At 53.7% G+C, this 23,518-nt stretch overlaps 1 protein-coding gene and 2 long non-coding RNA genes across 11 annotated transcripts in view; 2 read left to right on the forward strand and 1 right to left on the reverse strand.

Moving 5' to 3' along the window:
* HM13 (histocompatibility minor 13) overlaps positions 1–6,613 on the forward strand; it is a 39,688-nt gene extending 33,075 nt beyond the window's left edge. For 4 of the 8 annotated variants that reach the window (XR_014832142.1, XM_085003490.1, XM_085003491.1 and 1 more), the window contains 2 exons: positions 3,514–3,599; positions 6,219–6,613. Coding sequence is in view for 4 of the 8 variants with exons in the window: in XM_085003490.1 (XP_084859616.1) it covers positions 3,514–3,599; positions 6,219–6,318 (186 nt within the window). In the remaining 4 variants the exon portion in view is untranslated. Of the gene's footprint in view, positions 1–3,513; positions 3,600–5,228; positions 5,432–6,218 lie in introns of all 8 variants that reach the window. The other 4 variants (XR_014832140.1, XR_014832141.1, XR_002339841.2 and 1 more) reach the window with 2 other exon arrangements.
* Positions 1,402–10,153, reverse strand: LOC146395251 (uncharacterized). Its single transcript, XR_014832145.1, has 3 exons — positions 9,888–10,153; positions 5,580–5,736; positions 1,402–5,099 (listed from the first exon to the last, which is right to left on the reverse strand). It is a non-coding gene; the product is annotated as an uncharacterized LOC146395251 (long non-coding RNA).
* A 1,237-nt stretch (positions 10,154–11,390) lies between these two features.
* LOC146395252 (uncharacterized) lies at positions 11,391–19,337 on the forward strand. Of its 2 annotated transcripts, XR_014832143.1 has the most exons (4): positions 12,143–12,317; positions 13,724–13,865; positions 15,482–15,629; positions 19,034–19,337. It is a non-coding gene; the product is annotated as an uncharacterized LOC146395252 (long non-coding RNA). The 2 variants fall into 2 exon arrangements; XR_014832144.1 differs by lacking the exons at positions 15,482–15,629; positions 19,034–19,337 and adding an exon at positions 11,391–11,463 and having other exon boundaries at positions 13,724–14,119.
* Positions 19,338–23,518: the final 4,181 nt, after the last annotated feature.

A 23,518-nucleotide genomic window follows, 5' to 3' on the forward strand; every position in this document is an offset into this window, starting at 1 on the left:
CCTCTCATTCAGTTCTGCTCCAAATGGCTGTGCAAGCTGAGAGGGACATGCCCTTGCCAAGGAGGGCACAGGTGGGCCCCAGCTTGGAGGTCTCTCCTCCAGCGGTCAGCCTGGATTCCAAACCCAGAGCCATTCCCCAGGCGGCCACCAGGTGGCAGGCTTGCCCTCTGCCTGAGCTGGACTCCCAGAACAAGCCACCGGGAGCCCCACACCGACGGGGCAGAAGCGGGAGAGAAAAAAGGAGCCTTCCCTTGGTTACACAGCAAGTCAGCTGGGCCCTCGTCGAGCCCTAGGCTTCTGGCCGCAGGCCTGTGCTTCTCGCCAGCAGCAGAGCAGCCCTTCTCCCCAGTGACCCACATGGCATCTCCCTGAAAATCTTCTTGGGAAGGATATCAGGACACAGGAGGAACCTGTTCTTTGAGGTTCCTCTCCCTTTCCAGGACATAGGCAACAGTTCCCTAGGGAGGGGTCACCTGTGCCTATGTGGCCTGTCACAAAAACGCACTCCAAGCCAGGACTAGAAACCTCCTAGAAAGGCCCTTAATGATATTTAGATGTCATTGTCCTGATGGAGAGGGAGTGGTTTATCTGTGGTCTCACAGATAGGCAGGGTGTAGAGCCAGGAGTCCTGACTCCCCGCTCACTGCCTCAAGCTCTACATCCCAGCCTCTCCTTAGCACTGGCTTTCTTTGGAAAGGGTCCTTGGCGCCTTGAGAGGAAGGAAAAGGATAGGCTTGTATCTCTTTGATACCAAGCAAACACCCTTCTTCCCAAAGGAGCCCTTCAGTTGTTGCCAGCTCCTAAGTAAGGCAGGCCCTAATGGAGCCAACCTTCTACACGCCCTCCTTCAGGGAAGCCTTTTGTTTCCCCCAGCCTGGCCTTAGAGACAGAGGAGGGACCTGGGTCTGCATCCTGATCAACTGTGTAATTTTTTTTTTGTCTTTTTTTTTTTTTTTTTTTTTTGGTCAGGGCCACACCTGGGGCATATGGAAGTTCCCAGGCTAGGGGTTGAATCAGAGCAGTAGCCACTGGCCTATGACACAGCCACAGCACCAGATCCAAGCCACATCTTCAACCTACACCCCAGCTCACAGCAACACCGGATCCCTAACCCACTGAGCAAGGCCAGTGATCGAACCTGTGTCCTCATGATACAGGTCAGATTCCTTTCCACCAAGCCACAACAGGAACTCCCTAACTATGTCATTTAGAGCAGGCCCTTTGCCCTCCTCTGATCTATAAAAGTGGATATAAGGGGATCTATTTTTCAGAAATTAAATTTAGGTTTGTATTCATTTTTATCTCATTAATTTTTGGTTTTGCCTTCGTTTTCTTTCTATTTCGGGGGTGTTTATTTTTTTTCTAGCTTCCTGATTTGAAAGCTTATGTTGTTTATTTCAATTTTCTCAAATAAATGCTTTTAGGTTTGCAAGTCTTTCAAATAAATGCACTTAGGGTTATAGGTTTTCCCCTGAGTACTGCTTTGGCTGCCTCTCACAAGTGTTGGTGCAGACTTTTGTCACTGTGATTTCTGTCACTTCTGGCCCAAAGCCTATCTCATAGCAAAGACCTAACACAAGGGGAAGAAGATCAGCTGCCCAGGTTCAAATCCCATCTCAGCCACTTACACACCCTGTGTGATCTCAGACAAGTCATTTCCCCCATCTGAACCTCAGTTGCATCATCTATAAAACTCAGGTCCAAATGCTTCCCTAAGCATAAATGCACCCTGCAAACCCACTCATGGCAGAAATGGTCAGATGGTCAGGCCCAGGGGGCTGTGGAGCCTTGTTCTCTGGCCAGGGGCTAATCATCTCCAGGACACCCTCTTCATTCTGTGAGCACCTGTGAGGAAGCCATTGGCTTAGTGTTTACGAGGCCCTCTTCTGAGTGCCAGGAATGCTGCAGTGAACAAAACGGCTCAGGAGCCTGCCCTCATGGAGTTGACAGCCTAGCAGGAGAGAAACTCCAGTCTGTAATGGCAGAGGGCGATTCATTCCAAGTTGCCAGAGGATGCTGTGAAGCACACGGAGCCCTGAGAATGTGCAGCAAGAGGGCCTCGCTCTGAGCAGGCAAAGGCTTCTCCATGGAAGTAACAGCTGAGCTGACATCTGAAGGAGGAGGGAAACTAGGCACAGGTGGGACGAGCCTTCCAGAAATGGCACAGGCAGAGGTCCTACAGCTAGAGGTGACAAGGAGGACCAAAATGAGACACACCACTGGGGCCAAAGTAGGATAGGGCAGGTAAGGTTGGAGAAGGAAGCAGGGGTCACATCTCATAGGGACCTCAGGCCACCAGCAGCATTGGGAGCCATGGAGAGTTGAACAGTGGAGTGATGTCCAGCTTTCGGACACTGCAAGGAGGAGTGTGGCTTTAGAAAAGTCTGAGATGCCCAAGTTCAATCCCAGTTTATCGTTTAGGCCTCCAAGGCCTGGGCCGCCCCCTCTCCTCCAGAAGCATCAGCCTTCTTCCTGTGCACGACGACAGGGTCCCTCCAGTGGGAGATGGCAGCACACCAGGACACCTAGGCTCAGTGCACACAGTACGTGCTCTGGAAGAGGACCTGTTAGTGTAACTGTCCTGTCCTCCAGTCCCAGTTGCACCAGGAGTCTCCTCATAGGCTCTGGACCCAGACGACCTGGGCGGGAATCCTGGGAGAGCCAGTGACTAGCTGAGTGACCTCAGTCCAGGTCACAGCGAGTGCCCCATTCATAGCAGCCAGTTGTCATCGTTGCTATCATCACAAGAGCATCTCCTGGAGCTTTTTGTGGTGAGGGGGCTGTGCAATGGCTTGATGTGGAATCTCAGTTCCCAGACCAGGGATTGAACCCAGGCTGCAGTGGTGAAAACACCAAATCTTAATCACCAGACTACCAAGGAACTCCTCCCAGAGCTTTTTTTTTTTGTTTTTTGACTTTTCTAGGGCCGCTCCTGCGGCATATGGAGGTTCCTAGACTAGGGGTCTAATCGGAGCTGTAGATGCTGGCCTACGCCAGAGCCACAACAATGCGGGATCCGAGCCACGTCTGCGACCTACACCACGGCTCACAGCAACTCCGGATCCTTAACCCACCGAGCAAGGCCAGGGATCGAACCCACAACCCCAGGATTCCTGGTCGGATTCGTTAACCACTGCGCCACAACGGGAACTCCTGCTTTTTTGTTTTAATGCAGATATCCAGCCCCAGACCTAGGGAAGCAGGGTCTCTGGGAATAGAACCAAGTCAGGATGTTGCTTGTTTGACCCTGACATCTGGATAGTTGGGTTACTGCCACCCAGACTCCTGGGCACCCTTAAAGCCCTGCATGCTTGAGTTTCTTTGGGCTTCTTGCATTCCCTCCTAGGGAGGAACAGCCCTGATGTGGGAGTCCGGATTCGAGCCACTGACTTGTTTTTTGAATCTGGGCAGTCAGTGACCCTCAGTCCCACTCGGGGGAGGGTTGGGTTGATGGGCGTGGCCCGGAGTGGGTGTTCTCAGGGCATCACCTCACCAGTCTGTGTCTTCTCACAGCCTGCCCTCCTGTACCTGGTCCCCGCCTGCATCGGCTTTCCTGTCCTGGTGGCCCTGGCCAAGGGAGAAGTGACAGAGATGTTCAGGTAAGAGGGCTGGGGGCAGATGTTTGCATGGCACATGTGCACCTGCCAGGGCTGCTGGTCACATCTCCAGGGGAACACTCGTCCCTGCCACCAGCCACACCCCTCGCCCTTTCCACCAGCACATGGGCGCCAAGCCTGTGGGCACCAGCGGAACCTTTCTCTGGACCGGGAGGCAGGGGAGGGTGAGGCCTCAAGGCTCTTGAGGCAGCCCCCCTACAACCTCCAGATGCCAGCGGAGTCTTGAGGAGGGACTGGCTAGTGTAGATTGCCCACCACCATCCTGATGCCCACTGGGCTCTCACCCAGCTCTGCCGCCACCCGACTTCAGGCACAGCCTTCCCGTCCCCAGGCCTCAGCTTTCACATGTGAGTAATAGAAGGGACCCTAGTGTGATGGAAATGCCTCAGATTAGAAGACAAGTGTCAGTCTCTCCAGTCCCGTCTGTGGCTTCACCCACAGCGAGCTGGTTTCTCTGTCTCGGTCACACACATTCTCCTTCCCCATGGCCATACACGCACCTGCCATGCCCATGGGCAGCCCCACCCTGACCCCAAGGCCTGCGTGACTCTGACAGGTGTCCGCTCCTGGGCAGCACCAGCCCCACCCTCCAGGGACCCAGAAATAGCTGCCAGCTGCAACTGATGCTGCCCACTCGGGGGCCTTCCACCCAGCTCCACCTGCCTGGCCTCCAGGTTGTCCCTCGAGCGCCTGCCAGAGCCTTGTGTGCACCTGGCTGCCTGTAGGGGAGCCTGTGACTCACCCTCCCCCGCACCTGCCTCTGCCCTCCCTGCCCTGCCTAGTCGCCCCAGGCTCCCAACCTGCCCACCTGGCGCTGCTGGCCTGGCAGAGCCCTGCGGACTCTGAGGCAAGGCTGGGGTGAACTCCAGGGCAGCTCCGGGGGCAGCGCTGGGGCCTGAGCCCTCGGCTCTCATCCAGCCTCGGCCCCCAGCCCCAGCCAAGACAGAAGGTGCCCACCTTCCCCTTTGGGGGCTTGGTTTCCCGTCACGAATGTGGGCATTTTCTGCCCCTCACCGCCCAGAAGGTTCTTCGGTTGACATACAACCTCTGTCTTCGCTCCGTCCATCTCTCTCCCTAAAGCTCCGCCTTCTCCCTGGTTTCCCTTTTCCCTTTGTTGGCTCTTCCCTGCTCTTCCTCACGTCCTCCTTTTATACTAGTAACGCTTTCACTAGGTTCAAAATTCTGTAGCATGAAGGAGACCACCCCTCACACGCCGGCAGCCCCCAGAGGCCAGCTCTGCTGCTAGACATTCAGATGGCCTTGCACTCCGAGCACACACGTGTATACACATTCTTGCACAGATGGTGACGTTCGGGGACATCCCGCACCTTGCAGCTCGGGCACAAGGGTGTCTCTGAGAGATGTTGCCGCAGCAGCACACGTGCATCTCGGGCATCCTTGTCCTTCTGCGGAGGATCCTCTTGTGTGGGTGCATCTTTTCCTTTTTACTCTCCGAGTAACGCTGGCTTCTCTCCACGGAGTCTGAAAGTGCAGAGACAGATAAAAGTAGGACCCAGTTCTTCTCCCTGCTCCTTGGAAGAGAAGTCTGTCCTCCCTTAGTCTTTTCCTCTCCATCTCCTTTTTCTGTCTCTCTGTCTGTCTCTCACACAGCTACGAGTCCTCGGCGGAAATCCTGCCTCACACCCCGAGGCTCACCCACTTCCCCACAGTCTCGGGCTCCCCAGCCAGCCTGGCCGACTCCATGCAGCAGAAGCTAGCTGGCCCTCGCCGCCGGCGCCCGCAGAGTCCCAGCGCCATGTAATGCCCAGCGGGTGCCCACCTGCCCACTTCCCCCCACTGCCCCGGGGCCCAAGGTAGGGCAGACACCCCAGCTCCAGCGTACGGGGCAGGGAGCGTTGCCAGGGGCAGGCGGCAGGAGGCAGCTCCTCCATCCCCACCGGGCAGTCACCGCGCCCAGACACGGGGTTGGGGAGCAGGGCTGCAGAACCTCAGCGTCCTCACCAGCTCTGTGGGGCTCACATGCGAGTGGGTGTCGGCTGTCATCCCAGTAGATGCTGGTACCGCCCTGCATATGCGTAACCTTGGGCCAGTCACTTTCTTCTTTCAGAGTTTCTCAGTTCATCTGCAGGTGGGCGCACACGTCCCTCACAGGGTTGATCTGGTGGGGGAATGTGGGTATTGTTCTTGGCATGAGCTCACTTGGTCAATAAGTGGAGCCCATAGTAAGAGCTAAGCCAGGGTGTCCGCCTTCAAGAGTGGCACCTTGCCACTTGCCGGCAGAGCAGCCCCACACACACCCTTGGGGCTGAGCTGTTTGACTCCTGCCTTGTGCCCATCTCCCATAGCCTCATCCTGGCTACCCTTTTTTTCCCCCACTCTTCTCCAGCAGAAGGTTCAAGAAGCTTAAAATTGGTCTGCACAAGCCCAGCCTCCTCTGTTTGCTGCTGCCCTGGCTGCCTCTTGGCACCAGCGGGCACAGAGAAAGCAGAGCAAGCAGCCTCTCTGAGGAGGGCGCGTGGCGGGGCCGGGCCGAGGATGTGCGCCCGGGGGTTTGCCAGGGGTGGTGGGGAGGTGGGGCACAAAGATCCTGCTCCTCCCTCCTCTAAATGTGTCCTCATTGTTGTTTTGTTTTTTGGTCAGTTATGAGGAGTCAAATTCTAAGGATCCAGTAGCAGTGACAGAACCCAAAGAGGGAACAGAGGCCTCAACGTCGAAGGGGCTGGAGAAGAAGGAGAAATGATGTGGCTGCCGCCTGACCCTCTGAGGGCCAGACCCACCGGCCGGTGGCCCCACACAGGCCCGCACGGCAGGTCCTGCCGCAGGGGGGCGGGAGGCTCCGGGAGAGAGGCCTCCGGGGCCTGGTTCCCTCTCCCCCTTCTCGGCCTTCCTCTGCTCCTCCCCTCCCCTGACGGCAACGGGGGCCCCCACCTGCCCCCACCCCCCAGACACCAGGTGGGAAAAGTGGGTCTGATTTTTAGACTTTTGTATTGTGGACTGACTTTGCCTCACATTAAAAACTTATCCCATTGCCTGGGCAGGCTGCTGCGCTTCTGGAAGGTTCTCACCCAGTATCTTGCAGTGGGTTTGCTGACCCTCTCACCACCTGGAGGCTTCCTCTAAGCCCCTTCCTGAGGACTGTGGACTGTGGCAGCCTGCGCGGAGGCCCTGACTCTGGCCCCCTCCTGAGCTTCTCGGTGTCCACTTGGCTCCTGGCCTTTATGCCAGCTCAGCACCCTGGGGGTGCCCTCCGACCAGCAGAGGAGGCCCACGAGCCCCCTCCCCAGCCAGCCAGTTTTCCTCACCACATTCCTCCCAGTGCTTGGGTGCAGCGAGGGTGTTGGATAGGTATTGGACATGTCACCTATTGGGGGGAAGGTTTGGAAGGAGGAGGCCATGCTACCAAAAGGGACCGGTATCTATAAAGCCAGGGAAACAGGCAGGGCTACTGAGCCCCAGGGAAGAGTTTAGACTTTATTCCTAGGCTGGCAGGCCTCAGCTTCCCTGGTTCCCATAGCCACACAACTTCAGCTCAAGAGCACTCAGATTCTAGATCGCCCTGGATTCTAGATCAGGGTCCCACTGCTCCCACTCTACCCCATTCCTGAGCTTCTTCCTAGAATGGCTTCTGCAAGACCAGAGCATCCAGATTCGAGGAGCCACCTCCTGGGCCCCAGGAGAGGATTGGGTCCAGTGTTTCTGAGAGGCCATCCAAGCCTGAGAGCTGGACATCACAGAGCCAGAGTTTCCCCAAGGTTCACTAAAGACAGCAGTCATGGCTTGTAGGGGAACCCCCAGTGAACCAGGCAAGGGGCGGCACAGCCCTCCTCCACCTGCTTGGTGTGGGGTCACTGGGTGGAGAAACTGAGGTGGGAGCTGGTGGCCACTGGACTGAGACTCAGGCCTTCAGCATTCAACCCAGAGCTCTCTCTGGCCCATGCTTCAGGTGTGAAGTCTGAAAGTGACAGTGGCTTGCAGACAGTTTGGAGATAGCTAAAGGACACGGAGGAGCAGAGGATGGGAAGTACACTGTCATCACCTCACTAGGTATTGAACTGTCACATGTACCAAGCACCTCAATACAGGATTTCACTTAATTCCCGTACTCTTAGGCTGTGGGTGCTAGCATTAGCCCCAGGGTACAGGTGAGAACATGGAGGCAGCTTACCCATAGACATGGGTTTGACCTTGAGCAATCCCGATTGAGTTCCAGAGTTGTAAGGACTTTGCAATTCTGCAGACCCCTGGGTCTGAGTCACCGCCGGGTATGCTGGGCACCTTTGGGCCAGCTAGCAACTTCTCTGGGCCTTGAATTGTATAGAAAGGAAAGGAAGGGTAGGAAATCTCAAAAACTTCTCCCAGCCAAGGGGGTCCCTTTCAGGGGCTTCTCGGATCTCTGCCGACAACTCCAGCTGCCTTCAGAGGGGAGGCCCCGTGGTCCTGGAACAAGGCCTCTCTGAGGGCAGCAGATGGGGCAGGCAGCCCAGGCACACAGCATGGTTGGTTCTGCGGCCCAGAGCCTACAAAGACCTTATTGAGTCACCGCCGACCCCCGGCAGAGGCTGAGGTGGCAGTGGCGCCGGGCGCCTGCCACCTAATGACCGTCCTGGCCCAGCCAGATGTTCCACAGACCTCGGCAGCAGCCGCCCAGGGCCCGCCCGGCCAGCCTGCACCGCAGAGGCCACTCTAATTCCAATTAACCAGCTTCAGCTGAGCAAACAGCGGGCAGCGGTGGCCCAGCCCGGGCGGTAGGCCCGGCCCGCAGAGCCTCCGAGTCTAGACTCCAGATGTGAACTGCCACAGCCAGAGTCCCATGGAAAAATGGCACTGGGCCTGGCATGGATTGGGCCTGCACGCCAGAGAGGCGGGGGTGGGTGGTTGGGCAGGGCCCTCAGTGGGCCTGGTGCCAGCTTCGCCCCAGAGTGCGAGTGGCTTTTTGGGAAACTGCTCCAAAACCCCCAAGCTCTGCCCCTGCTGTGTTAGGCGTCCTTCTCTGTGTTCTCAGTCTCCCTTGACTACAGAAGATGGGAGGGGAAGGGGGACAGCCATTCCACTATTTCATTTGTATGTGATGTGTCTAGCATTATGCTATGTATTTTAAAAATATGTAATCGTGGAGTTCCTGTCGTGGCGCAGTGGTTAACGAATCCGACTAGGAACCATGAGGTTGCGGGTTCGATCCCTGCCCTTGCTCAGTGGGTTAACGATCCGGCGTTGCCGTGAGCTGTGGTGTAGGCTGCAGACGCGGCTCAGATCCCGCATTGCTGTGGCTCTGGCGTAGGCCGGTGACTACGGCTCCGATTAGACCCTTAGCCTGGGAACCTCCATATGCCGCCAGAGCGGCCCAAGAAATGGCAAAAAGACAAAAAAAAAAAAAAAAAGTAATTGTTATACCAACCTTGTGAGGTAGGTATTATCCTTTTTACAGATAAAGGAAATTGAAATAGAGATATTGGGGTGGGGGCGCAGCGGCGGCGTTGAACCAGGGGTCCCTGGCTTCCAGGACCATGGTGTTTACCACAGGTGCTGTTTGACATAAAGCAGGATAATAAATGCCGGGTTCCCTGTCTTGGAGCAGCATTAAAGAGGGACAGCAGGAGTTCCCGTCGTGGCGCAGTGGTTAACGAATCTAAGAACCATGAGGTTGCGGGTTCGGTCCCTGCCCTTGCTCAGTGGGTTAACGATCCGGCGTTGCCGTGAGCTGTGGTGTAGGTTGCAGATGCGGCTCGGATCCAGAGTTGCTGCGGCTTCTGGCTTGGGCCGGTGGCTGCAGCTCCAATTCAACCCCTAGCCTGGGAACCTCCATATGCCGCAGGAACCGCCCAAGAAATAGCAAAAAAAAAGAGGGACAGCATCTAACAGCAGGGTTGGCCGCCACAATGTGACAGGCAGGCCTGCTCCCTCTGTCCTGTTTCCTCAGCTATGAAATGAATAAGACCCTCCCACCCTAGGGTGGCTGCAGCTTTTGGGGGGACAGCCTTGAGATGCCCTTTCTGGGCTTCAGCACCAGGTAGGAAGTGGGCACCGGTCAGGCGGATGGGCACAGCAGGGAACACAGGTCAAGCGCGAGTTCTTCAGCTGACTTGCGATCATCAGGAAGTCACACTTGAAATGGGTTTATAAATGGCTATAATTCAATTCAATGATAGACCAGGCTGGAGAGATGCCTCGGGCTCCCACAATCCTGTCCAGGATCCTTGAGGGGTAGGACAAGAGCCTGTGAGGTCCAGGTCGGAGTTCAGCCGTCCTTGCACAAATAGGAAAACCGAAACCCCCGACACCCCCCCCAAAAAAAATAAGGGCAAGACTTGCCTTGCTGGGGTCTCCTAAGGAGTAGAGACCAGGGACAAGGTCTGTGGCGCCCCGCCCACCCTGCTCTCCCACGGCCAGGCTTCCCTCCTCCACGTTCCAAGCAGGGTCGTGGGAGGCAGAGGACGGGGAGGAGGCAGCATCCTGCCCGGGTGCGTCAGGAAGGGCCGAGCGGGAAGGAAGGCACCACCCCCACCCCCGCCGCGGCCACACCTGGGCTCTCCAGGCGGGCAGGGGGGCCCGGGCCGGCGCCTGGCTCCAACGAGTCTGGGCCGCCTCCCCGCGCCGCCCCGTGGGGGCCGCCAGATGGGCCGGCCGCCCGCCCAGCAACACAGGCAGGAAAAGGCCGCCAGAGCTGCCAGGAAGGCGGGCGCGAGCGGCGGGGGCGGGGGCCCGCCTGGACACGCCCCTGAGGGGTGGGGCCAGGCGCAGGGACAGCCTAGACCTTGTGAGCCTTTGAATCCCGGCTCTGCTACCTACGAGGGGGCTTCCTTTGAACGATTCGCTTCCCTTGTCTGTGCCCCAGTTTCCCCACCTAAAATGGAGCTGCGTATCCCGGTTCTTTTATCACTGTGTGACCTCAGGGCAGTTTCTTCCCCTTCTGTTCCTTGGTTTTCCTACCCAGAAGTGGGGCAACAGCGGCAGGCCACCTCTGCCGAGATATAAACTCTGAGAGGGCTCAGCCTTTGCTCTCCTCCCCACCGTTGTAACCTAGCACCTAGCCCAGTGACCTAAAGAGTGACACTAGTATTTGTTAAATGACTTGTCTAGACAATCCTAGAGGCCTAACACATAGCGTTTTAGAAATGGACACACTCAAGTTGTGTGTGTTGTTGGTACTGCTTACCAATTGCGTGGCTATAGGCAAGCAGTTTCTCTCTGAGCCCGTTTCCCATCTACCTCATGGACGGCAATGAGGATGAAGTGGAATAATCCATGGAAAGCACATACAGCAAGTCCTCAATAGAGGCCTTTTTTTTTTTTTTTTTTTTTGGCGGCACCCATGGCATGAGGCAATTCCCAGGCCAGGAGTCCGACCTGCATCGCAGGAATGACAATGCAGGATCCTTAACCCATCGAGGCAGCAGAGAATGTAAATAGATAATATTTTCAGAAAAGTCTACAAGATGTGAAAAAAATAGATACTATTGGGGTAAATTGGAGGGCAAGAGAGATACAAAGGATCTAAGTGGCTTGGGAGGAAATTTTTTCTGTATATGTAATCTTTTGCATATTTTGTATTTTTAAAATTTGGGGTTTTTCATAAGTAAATGCAATTGAAAATAAAAATAGGAGTTTCCACTATGGCAAAGGGATTGGCGGCATCTCTGCAGCACCAGGACTCAGGCTCCATCCCCGCCCGGCACAGTGTGTTAACCTGCCCAGAGTCGCAAAGAGCTAGAAAATGGCAAAGATGAGATTTGAACCCAAATTTGTTGAACTCTAAATTAAAAGCAAAGAGGAGTGAGGAAAGGAAGCTCACTTACCCTTCATTACTATTTCCAGGAGGGGATGCCAGTCTGAGTAGAGGGAAGAGACTAATAGAGCAGAAAAGAGTGAGAGAGCTACAGCTCCGCAGGTTAAGAACCTGACTAGTATCTATGAGGATGTGGGTCCGATCCCTGGCCTCGCTCAGTAGGTGTTGCCATGAGCTGTGGTGTAGGCCGCAGACTCAGCTCCGATCCCCCGTTGCTGTGGCTGTGGCTTTGGCTTAGATCGGTGGCTGCAGCTCCTATTCCTGGGAACTTCCAGATCCTGCAGGTGTGGGCCCCGCAAAAAATATATATATAAAGAAACGAAACCTTCATGGAAAAATCACAGCAGTTCCCATTGTCAAACACTGAGTGTGTGCCAAGCACCATCCCAAGTGTCTGCATCCTCCATGTGGTGAGTCTCCATCTTACGGATGAGGAAATAAAGGCACAGAGAAGGGAGCTGCCCCCCACCCCCGGCACTGAAGAGCCCTCCCAGTTCTAAGCTCACATGAGGCCACCACCACCTGGGCATTTTTCATGCCATTAAATACTCATTTATAAAAACCTTTTATTATCCAAAAGTTGCACCCATAGCTTGTAGAAAATTAGAATTATGTGTTTCAAAACACATAAATAAAACAGCATCTTCCTGCCACCCGGAGAGGACTGCTGTTACCAGCTTGACACAGATTTCAGATTTTTTTTCTATCATGTACATATTTTTTAACACAAACTCTTTTGACTCTAGGTTGTTTCCACAGTTAACAATCTTCCTCTTCTCAGGAGTTCCTGTTGCAGCTCAGCGGTAACCAACCCAACGAGGATCCATGAGGATGTGGGTTCAATCCCTGGCCCCGCGAGGCAAGTTAAGGGATCCAGCATTGCTGTCAGCTGTGGTGGAGGCCGGCGGCTACAGCTCTGATTCGACCCCTGGCCTGGGAACCTCCATATGCCGCAGGTGTGGCCCTAAAAAGACAAACAGCAACAACAACAATCTTTCCCCTCCTCATTTCGGGAGATGCCCAGACACCATCCAACCTCTTTGTCATTTTAAGGCAGACCGGGTGAGGCTAACAGGCCATCTGCATGTGAAGGCAGAACCCCGGGGGGGCCGAGGAGGCCCGCTGGGGTCTGCAATGGGCCCTTCCCCCACCTCCTGCACCCTGCCCTCGAAGCTGTGGAGGGCCCCACTCCTTGCCCTCTGGGGACCAGCCCGGGGATGGCTGGGAGATGGAGGTGACCGAGGGGACCCACAGAAGGCTGAGCTCCTCGGCGCTGTGTTCAGGGCCTCTCCCCAGGCCTCTGCCTCTAGGCAGGCACACCCCCACCCCTTGCTGCCAAGAGCTGGGGGCCCACCTGCTCTCGGGCTACCCCAGGGTCCTCCCCTGGAGTGGGGAGGGGAGGTGGAGGCACATGAGACACACGCGTCACAGGTGATGGGGGAAGGAGAAAAAACCCCCGGCCGAGGCTGGAAAACCAGCTGCCAAGGTGTGCAGTTGGGGGGAGGGGCCAAGCCCCTTTCTGCTTGAGAGACTCTCTGTGCAACTATGCGTGCATGTGTGTGTGTGAGAGAGAGAGAGAGAGAGGAGTGTGTGTTCTTGCGAAAATCTGAGTTTGGGGTTTGTAGAAGCACGTGGGTAAGTGTGAGGGTGTGGAAACTTACGTGGGACAGTGTTTTGTTTGTATTTCTACTTGGTGATTTCGACCTTGTGTTTATGCATCTGGATCCCTCTTGGCGTGTTTGAGAGTTTGCTTGTGAGAATGCTTGTGAGCCAGCGCCTGCACTGGTGTGTGTGTGACAGAGCAGAGCAAGAGAGAGGGAGAGCCTGTGACTGGGGGCGGGTTTGCCGGGGGGGAGGGATTTTGGAAAGGCTTCACTGGTGAAAGTGAGCTGTTCCACCTGCCTCTGCCCACCTGTGTGCGTTGGGGGGTGTGTCTGTCCCATGTCTCCCGCTGTGGTCTGTGCCCCCTCCGCCCCTCACACCTTGACTCCAAAGCCTCAGCTTCCTCAACTGTAATTTGGGGACACCCAAACACTGGTTGCTGTTGTGATTTTTTCTTTCTTTCTTTCTTAAACCTTATTTTATTGGGAGTTCCCACTGCGGCTCAGCAGTAACGAACCCAATTAGTATCCATGAGGATGCAGTTTCCATCCCTGGCCATGCTCAGGGGGTTAAGGATCCGGCCTTGTCGAGAGCTGTGGGTCCCGGACTCGGCTGCTGCAACAGTGATTTGACCCCTCGCCAGGGAACTTTCAAATGCCGCAGGTGCGGCCCTAAAAGAAGATAAATAAATAAATCTTATTTTATTGGCGTATAGTTGCTTGTTGTGATTCTGATGATCTTATCCTCTCTCCTCCATCAGCCTCCTGTCTGAACACTGGCCAGTCCATTCCACTCTGGTCAAACTGATGACACCTTGTTTTTTAAGCCTGAAACATGCTTCTCCCAGTTTGTCCAGCAACTATTGCTAGTGTCACCTTGGATCCACTGAGGACATGCTTTACGTGAGTGAAAAAGCCATTCAGGGAACCGCCTCCACAGAGACTTGGATTTTTGCAGGCTCTGACTTTAACCATTCTGGCCCAAATGTGCAGTGCAATCAGTGGGAAAGTTGCAACTGAGAGGAGAGGGAAAAAGGGTTTTTTTTTTTTTTTTTTCTTCCTTTAAAAAAACTTTTTGTTTTCGATCTGTGTCTCTTTTAAGCCCCACAGGATGGAGATGTCCTAAAATAAGAAATTAAACAAGAGGGGAAATCCCATTATCTGTTCTTTTAATGAGTCCCTCAGGATTCCACGCCGGACCCCCTTTCCCAGCCGCTGTGTGGTCCAGGCCTGAGAACACCCAGCCCGCCCCCAGCCCCCTGCGGCCCACGCCCACCCACCACCCAGCCTAAGAGGCAGTTTCCCAGGATTCACATGGTAATGAAGGCATCCATCTTCTCCCAGACACACACTGGGCCCTCGACCCTCCTGGCCCCCCTCCCCCCACTCCCTGCACAATGGCCCCCAGCACCGAGGCCCCACCACCTGTTGGATTTTCCCAGGGAAGGGAGGGAGGAGGTGGCGGAGAGCCCCGTCCTCCCCGCCCCCAGCCCACTGCCCCCCTGGACCTGGGAGTCAGATGGTGAGAGAGCCCCTGTCCGCAGTCCCTCCTCCGCTGTCTGCACCCTCAGTTTCCTCATCTGCAAAATGGAGCTGATGGCGCCTGAGTACAGGGCGGCTGGAAGGCGTCCCGTGGGCCTGGTGCTGAGTGAACTGCAGGCAGATGGGGAGCGGGCTCCGCTGGCCCAGGCTAGTTGCATCGTGGTCACTGTGCCTCTTCATCACAGCCCTGCAGGGGGCACAGCTAGGACCCATTCGTAGGAGAGGACGCTGAGTCCCAGGGAAGATGGACATCATGCCCCAAGCACCATGGTTCCCAAAGCCACACACAGAGCCGTGAATCCAGTTTGCCTCACCCCAGAGCCTGCAATCCTAACCACTACTTTACAGCACTGCCATCGTGATCATCACTGGGTTTTTTGGCCACACCCACAGCATGCGGAAGTTCCCAGGCCAGGGACCGAACCTAAGCCGCACCTGTAACCAAAGACACAGCAGTGACAATGCTGTATTCTTTTTTTTTTTTTTTTAATGATTATTTATTTATTTCTTTGCTTTTTAGGTCCTCACCCGCAGCATATGGAGGTTCCCAGCTAGGAGTCAAATAGGAGCTACAGCTGCCAGTCTTACACCGCAGAAGCCACAGCAGTAGGTGTGGCCCTAAAAAAAAAAAATTATTCCCCAAATAAATGCATAATTCCACCTTGTGATAGGTGAGGGGAGAGGAAGGGCATTCACAGCAGGGAGAGAAAATCGAAATCATTACCTCTTTAAGTGGGATCTTGGAAATCCCTGGGCCACAACCACCACCACACCCCACCCACCTGGCCACTGCTGCACCCCAGGGCAGAAACTGCCTCTCCTGCACCCTGCCCAAATCCAGCTCCACCCCCTTAAATATGCAGAAGTTTTCTCTGTGCATTTATGGGTTTAAGGATACGATTAAGGATGACTTTTGTTTAGAGCTGATCTATGTGTCCAAATTCTCTATAATGAATATATGTTACCATTTTAAACAGGTTGAATACCAGGAGTACGTTATGAAAAAAATCATGTACAAGCACAGGGCACAAAAAGGGAGAAGGTCCACCTTCAATCGGAGTCCCCCACCTGATCCCACATGCCAACCCCAGAGAAAACACCTACGCGGCCTGCTGGACTCTCTGGGTATTTTATTTTATTTATTTATTTATTTATTTTTACTCTTTTTTACTTTTTTATTTTTTGGCAGCATACGGAGTTCCCCAGTGAGCTTCAGCTGTGGTAACTCCATATCCTTTAACCCACTTCGATGGGGATCAAACCTGCATCCTGGCACTGCAGAGACACCACAGATCCCCTTTTGCCACTGCGGACACTCCTCTGGCTATTTTATTTTATTTTGCTTTTTAGGGCCACACCTGTGGCATATGGAGGTTCCCAGGCTAGGGGTCGAATCAGAGCTACAGCTGCCGACCTACACCACAGCCACAGCAACTCGGGATCCGAGCCACATCTGCAACCTACACCACAGCTCATGGTAACCCCAGATCCTTAACCCACGGAGCAAGGCCAGGGATCGAGCCCACAACCTCATGGTTCCTAGTCGGATTCATTTCCACTGCGCCATGATGGGAACTCCTCATCTGGCTATTTTAAAAGTATACTCTAGGGGTTCCCTGGTGGCACAATGGGTTAAGAGTCTGGCATTGTCACTTTTGTGGCTCAGGCTGCTGTTGTGGTGTGGGTTTGATCCTTGACCCAGGAACTTCCTTATGCACAGGCAAGGCCAAAAAAAACCAGTGTGTTTTAGAGAAACTCCGTAAGCATGATGCTACATGAAAGCCACCAGTCATAAAAGACCACATAATGTGTGCTCCTATTTCTAGGAAGTAGCCTCGATAGGCAGATCTATAGAGACTATGTATAGGAAGGGGATTAGTGGCTGCCAGAGGCTGAGAGGGAGCTGGAAATAGGAAGCGACTGCTAATACATACAGGATTTCTTTGGGGATAATGAAAATGTTATAAAATTGGAGTTCCTGTCGTGGTGCAGCGGAAACAAATCCGACTAGGAACCATGAGGTTGCGGGTTTAATCCCTGGCCTCACTCAGTGGGTTAAGGACCCAGGGTTGCCATGAGCTGTGGTGTAGGGCACAGATGCAGCTCAGATCCTGCATTGCTGTGGCTGTGACAAAGGCCAGCAGCTGCAGCTCCAATTCAACCCCTAGCCTGGGAACCTCCATATACAGCAGGTGCGGCCCTAAAAAGCAAAAAAAAAAAAAAAAAGTTATAAAATTAATTGTGGTGATGGTTGCAGAACCCCATAATACACTAAAAGCCCTTGAGTTGCACATTTTAAATGGGTGAATTGTAAAATGTGTGAATAAAGCTCTCAATAAAGCTGTTAAAGAAGTAAATTCTAGAAATGCTCCCGTCTCAGAGCCCTTGGTCCACAGGCAGGGTATTAACCATCCCACACCCCAAGTCCCACCTCAGGTGACTGTGACCGTGAGTGATTCTCAGGCCCAGTCATGGGTCCAGGTGAGTTTCTCAGACTCACTCACAGATGTCTCCAAACCGCACAATCTCAAACTGGGGGAAACCCCACAGACAAAAACACTCTCCCTTAAACTTTTCTGGGTCCAGACTTCTCCCCCTCTTTTCCCCCCTTTTTGGCTGCACCTGACGCACATGGAAGTCCCCAGGCCAGGGATCGAATCCGAACCACATCTGCAAACGATGCCACGGAAGCCACACCAATTCCTTAATATACTTGCCCGGCTCAGGATCAAACAGGCGATGCCACAGACAAGCTGGATCATCAACCCTCTGTACCTCGGCAGGAACTCCCAGATGCCTCCCCCTTACATTTGAATTTGATTGCATTTTTGAATAGGTAATACAAGTTCATGGGACACAATTCTAAAAGGACAGAAAGTACTTCCCTGGCCCAGAGGCAGCCATGGTGATTAGTTTCCTAGTGAGTTATAAGCAAATATGTATATTTTCTTTCTTCTTCTTTTTAAATACAAGGGGCAGTGGTCGATGCCCGCTGCCCTGCAACTTGTTAAGTTTTTTTCCCACCTAGCAAAGTACTTGGAGACTTTAGTGCTTTAGGATTTCGTTATATGAAGAGAACAGACTATTCAACCAATCACCTAGTTATTTTTTTTTCCAATCGGCTGTTCTTCCTGGACATATATCATTCCACACATTTGAGTGTATTTTTAGTATACATTCCTGAAAGTGGAAGTGCTGTCTCATGAGTTCCCAAAGTCACATGGTATTTCATAGTTCATTTAGCTATTCTCCTTTCGATGGATTTTTTTTTTCTTTTTTAGGGCCACACCTGCGGCATATGGAGGTTCCCAGGCTAAGGGTCTAATGGGAGCTGCAGCTGCCAGCTTATGCCACAACCACAGCAACACAGGATCTGAGCCGTGTCTTCAACCTACATCACAGCTTACAGCAATGCCAGATCCTTAACCCACTGAACAGGGCCAGGGATCAAACCCAAGTCCTCATGGATACTAGTTGGGTTTGTTACTACTGAGCCACAACAGGAACTCCTTGATATTTTGATTGTTTCCACTTGGTTGATTTTCTATTTTTTGGCCACACCCACAGCATATGGAAGTTCCCCGATCAGGGATCGAACCTGCGCCTCAGAAGAGACCTGTGCCACAGCAGTGGCCACACCAAATCCTTAACCTGCTGAGCCACCGGGGAACTCCCAATTGATTACTCTTATGAACAAGACTGATATGAACACTTTATATAATCCTCACAGACCCTTTTGTTTATTTATTTATTTATTTATTGTCTTTTTGCTATCTCTTTGGGCCGCTCCTGCGGCATATGGAGGTTCCCAGGCTAGGGGTCGAATCAGAGCTACAGCTGCTGGCCTACACCACAGCCACAGCAACTCGGGATCCGAGCCACATCTGCAACCTACACCACAGCTCACGGCAACACCGGATCGTCAACCCACTGAGCAAGGGCAGGGATCGAACCCGCAACCTCATGGTTCCCAGTCGGATTCGTTAACCACTGCGCCACGACGGGAACTCCTCACAGACCCTTTTGGCACTGTGTTAGAAGCTATGGATCTTTTCTCCCCCAAAAAACATATCAAATTCACCTAACTTTGAAACCCACCCAAGAGCCTCAAGGAAACTGATCAAAACCAACTGCTGTCACACAGAGACACAAAGGTCAGAGAGGGGCAGGTGCATGCCTCCAATACAGTGCCACTAGCAGCCGTGCATGGTTGGATCAGAGCGGCTGAGACCCTGCTTAATGAGTCAGGCCACAATCTTCTGCTCCAAACCCTTCCAGGACTCCTGTCTCACCAAAATCCTCCCCGTGGCTTCTGATCCAGCTATGCCCCCAACCCCCATGTCTCCATGACCTTCCCTTCCTAGCAGCCTTCTCCTCACTCACTCAGCTGAAGTCACATTGGCCTCTGGAACATACCAGGCAGCTTTCCACCAGAGGACATTTACACTGATTGTAACTCCTGCCTGGTATGTTTTGCCCTCAATAGCTGAAGGATCGAGTTCTCTCTCTTTTTTTGGTCTTGTCTGCAGCATGTAGAAGTTTCACCATCAGAGATCAAATCCGAGACACAGCAGTGACAACACAGGATCCTTAACCAACTGTGCCACAACAGGACTCCAGAGAGCAAATTTTTTTTACTGAGATATCACCTTTCCAGAGGGGCCTTTGCTGAACCCAGCCCCCAAGCTTGCAACGCACCCCAACCCCAGTCCTCCCTCTCCCCCCCTTTCCTGACATTTTCTTCCATAATATTTATCGCCAGAGAAGATGATATATTCTGCACTTACCCTGCTCATTGTGTACCCCTGCCCCCATATAAACGCCCCAGGATGGTGACTTCTGTCTGTTCTCCTTACTGTAATATTCAAGCACTGCGCAGAGCCAGGGGTGCTCCACAAATATCTGTTGACTGAAGAAATGAGGTTTGTAAAGCACTTAAGCGCACAGGAGGCCAAAGGAAGCATGATATATGGGTACCCACAGGCTTTGAGAACCGGGGGCTCCAACCCTACCCTTTCCAATCCTTCTGTGACCTTCACCAAGTCGCTTATCGTTCAGGACCTCCGTGTTCATCATCCCTCAATTGCAGGTGATGCTTAGAGCATCTCTGCTCAGGGGGCTGTGAGAAGTAAATGAGATAATGATTTAAAGCCCTGCTAAGTGCTTCATAGATGTCAGCTAGTGTTGCCGCGGCTGCGATGATGATGCTAATGATGCTAAGGACGATGGTGGTGGTGATGGTGATGCAGACAGGGGTGTGTGCAGACAACTTCCACAGGTAGATGCCCCACTAATACAGGAGGCATGGGGAAGGAGGTCATATAGGGGAGGGGCATGCAGATTAGATTCTTAAGAATTTCACTGTACTTTACAGCAAGAGGTAGAGGCGGAAGTTCCCGTCTGGCACAGCGGAAACGAATCCAACTAGGAACCATGAGGTTGCGGGTTCGATCGCTGGCCTAGCTCAGTGGGTTAAGGATCTGGCGTTGCCGTGAGCTGTGGTGTAGGTCGCAGACGCGGCTCTGGATCCCAGGTTGCTGTGGCTAGCAGCCACAGCTCCGATTAGACCCCTAGCCTGAGAACCTCCATATGCGGCGGGTACGGGCCTAAAAAGACAAAAGACAAAAAAAAAAAAAAAAAAGAGATAGGGACGGTTTGGGTGGAGGTGGGGTGAGGGAGCCGCTAGAGATAAAATATTTCCACTGGAGAAGCCCTTAGACCCTGTCCTCCGCTCCCTCTTTCCCAGTTGCCCCTGGAGGCTCCCGTCCCCAGCCTTGTGGGGAGGGCGGCAGGAAAGCAAGCCGGTTTTTCCCAGGCTCCCCCTTCCCGCGAACATCTGGCCGCGAACATCTGCCCTCAGCCTTTGTCGTCAGGCCCCAGGCCGGCCTCGCACCCATCTGCTGCCGCCCGCGCCCCGCGCCCATCTGTGCGCCGCTCCCCCGGGGCGGCTCCAGGCGCCCCCGCCCCCGCCCGATCGGTTCCCACGGGGCGAGCGCGGGAAGCCAGGCGGCGCATCTGCCCTGCGCGCTGGGTCTGGCCGCCGGACGGCCCCAAGGGGCGGGCACAGCACCCAGGGCTTCCTTTCAGAAGGGTGACTCCCCGGAACAAAGCCCGGGGTGCGGGGCCGCTCTCGGACAGCTTGGCCCAAAGGCACAGCCCGGGCCCTGGAACGAAGGACCCCCCCCCCGCCCCGCCCCCAGCCTGCCCGCCGCCCCACCCCCACCTCTCCTGCCAGCCCCGGGTCCCCGCGCCCCCGCGCACCCCTCCACTCCAGCCCTTCACCCTGCAACTGCGCTGGCCCTTCTGCCTGGGCATGGCCCTTTCCCTCCTTGCTTTCCTAACGTTTTATTTTGTGAGGGGTAAAAATGACGGTGAAATATAGCGATTTGGGTTCCCAGTATCCTGCTCCCACCACCCACAGCTAACAACTGGCGGTTTGCTTTGTTCGCTCCCCTCCTATCTTCTTTAAAGAATAAAACTTTGCAGGTAGGGCTAGCTCTCTGGTAACCTATGCCTCTGCCCTTTTCTCCAAGACGACGTGCCACCCTCTCCACCTCCCAATTAACATCAGTCCTGGGCGTATTTCTTCCAGACCATGTTTTCTTATAGTTTTCTTACACAAATTTATTAACATCGTTTGTGGGTTTCTTGTTTGTTTTTTGGTTTAATTTACACTTTAAAAAATCATTCTGAAAGTTCCTGCTGTGGCGCAACGGCATCGGCAGCGTCTGGGGAGCGCTGGGACGCAGGTTGGAGCCCCTGCCTAGCTCAGTGGGTTAAGGATCCAGCGTTGCCTGCAGCTGCTACCTAGGTGGCAACTGCAGCTCAGATCTGGTCCTTGGCCCTGGAACTCCATGTCGTGGGGTGTCCAAAAAAAAAAAAAAAAAATCATTCTGCGTTTTCCCCCAAGCAGCATCATGTTTTTGCATGTATCCAGCAGAATTCGTGCAGGTCTAGTTCATTCCTATTAATGGTTGTCTGCCACTCCACTGCCATTTCATTTCCCTGTGCTGTTGTTGGACAGGTGGGTAGTTTTCAATCTGTCGACACAGCCACCCTCTTCCTGCTCCGGTGTCTTTGGCATCTTGAGGGCAGGACTTTCAGGGTATGTCCGTGGGAGTGAAGTGCTAGGTCATGGGGCGTTCCCCTGTTCACTTTTACTCAATATTGCCAGAGTGAACTCTCAAGCGATCATACCAGTTTACATACTCACCAGCAGCGGTCGGTGGCCGAGACTTTCTGTTTTTCCCTCATCCTCCTCAATTTACATGATCAGTCTTTGAAGTTTTTGCAGTTTCACGTGGCAGTTGTCTCCTGTGTATATCCCAGATGTGCAGATGCTCAGGCTTGGGAGCCTCTGCTTCACTCTTCCTCCCTTTTTTTTTTCTCAGTTGACATACAGCCTCTACCTACAGGAAGCCCTCCCTGATCTCCCAGCCCATGCCGGCCACAGCACCTTCTGCTTCCCCATCACAGCACTGGGAACTGGGGGGGTCACTGCCTGCCCCACCAGACTGTGAGCCCCCCAGGCAGGGACCCTGTGAGCAGGGCCACTGCGCAGGCTGTGAGGAGCACTGAGGCACAGTAGAGAGCGCTTCTGGAAGACTTCATCCCCTCAAAATGAGGGGCTCCTCTTTCTCCTTCCTACAAAGTGCCCCCTTGGTAGCATCCGCGTCCGCAGCATGTGGACCACCTGGCTAGTGAACATGGCCCTGAAAGTGCCGACCTGCACCTTGTCCTTTCATGTCTGTGTGTGGCACAAAAGTTGGTGAGGACTACTTGTTTACAAAATGGATGGTTGGCATATCACGATTCCAAAGCTCTGTAAGTCAGGAGTTCCCGTCGTGGCACAGTGGTTAACGAATCCAACTAGGAACCATGAGGTTTCAGGTTGGATCCCTGGCCTTGCTCAGTGGGTTAAGGATCCGGCGTTGCCATGAGCTGTGGTGTAGGTCACAGATGCGGCTTGGATCCGGCCTTGCTGTGGCTCTGGCGTAGGCCAGTGGCTACAGCTCCGATTCATCCCCTAGCCTGGGAACCTCCATATGCCGCGGGAGCGGCCCTAGAAAAGGCAAAAAGACAAAAAAAAAAAACAAAAAACAAAAAACAAAAAAAACAAACAAACCCACAAAGTTCTGTAATTCAGTGGTGAAGCATTTACCACTTTTTTAACTCTAGAAGAGGTGGAATTGTCACAGGAATAATAATAACGTAATAACCATTACTAGTGTCTATTGAGCACTGACTTTGCTGGGCACTGTTCTAAGCTCTTTCTGCGACTTAACTCATTTGATCCTCACAGAGATGGGAACCCATACATCCCCAGGTCCACAGATGGGGAAACTAAGACAGGAGGGAAAGAAGTGACTTACAGACCCACAGCTTAAAAGCTGTGAACCGGGTTGTGAACCCAGCGCTCTTTTCCTGCAGTCCTCTAGGAAAAGGGTCCCTTTCTTCCTTAAGTGTTTCTGAGATGTCAACTTCCTTTTAACCAGAACAGTTCTGTTTTTGCATCAGAAAAAAATAAGACCTTTTAAAAAAAGACTTGAAAAGTCGTCCTGAGTCATAGTATTTGAGGAGTACAGCCCCACCCATGACCTGAAGCAAGGGTGCAGCTGGAGGTGCCACCCCCTGGTGACAACGTACTTAAGGTTGGGGTGAGCAGAGAGGGTGGGACTGCTCCAGGCTTTTCTGGGTGGGAAGGAACCTGGGCAGGCCCTGAGAGATACACCCTAGCCTGGTTCCCGGTTCCGGGCCCCAGGGCAGGAGGGGGCACCAGGTGCTGGGGCAGGTGAGTCAAAGGAGGGCCTGGCTGGGCACCAGGCAGGGGAGGGCATTGCGGCTTCCAGGAAACGGACCTCTGTGCATCCCCAGTGGGCGTGTGGGGGATCTACTGAAGCCCCCCACCAGAGGCCCTCTTGTTCCAGTCTCCCTCCTTCTACCTCCGTGGTCCAGCATGGGCCTTGCAGCAGGGACAGTGGCCTCTGCTGAACTCTGCAGAGGACCCTGACTTG

The sequence above is a fragment of the Sus scrofa genome, chromosome 17 (genome assembly GCF_054392235.1).
Source record: "Sus scrofa isolate SSC_HxYL_T2T_F1_AM1 chromosome 17, Sscrofa_HxYL_maternal_Yorkshire_Landrace_v2.0, whole genome shotgun sequence".
Classification (NCBI taxonomy): Eukaryota; Metazoa; Chordata; class Mammalia; order Artiodactyla; family Suidae; genus Sus; species Sus scrofa.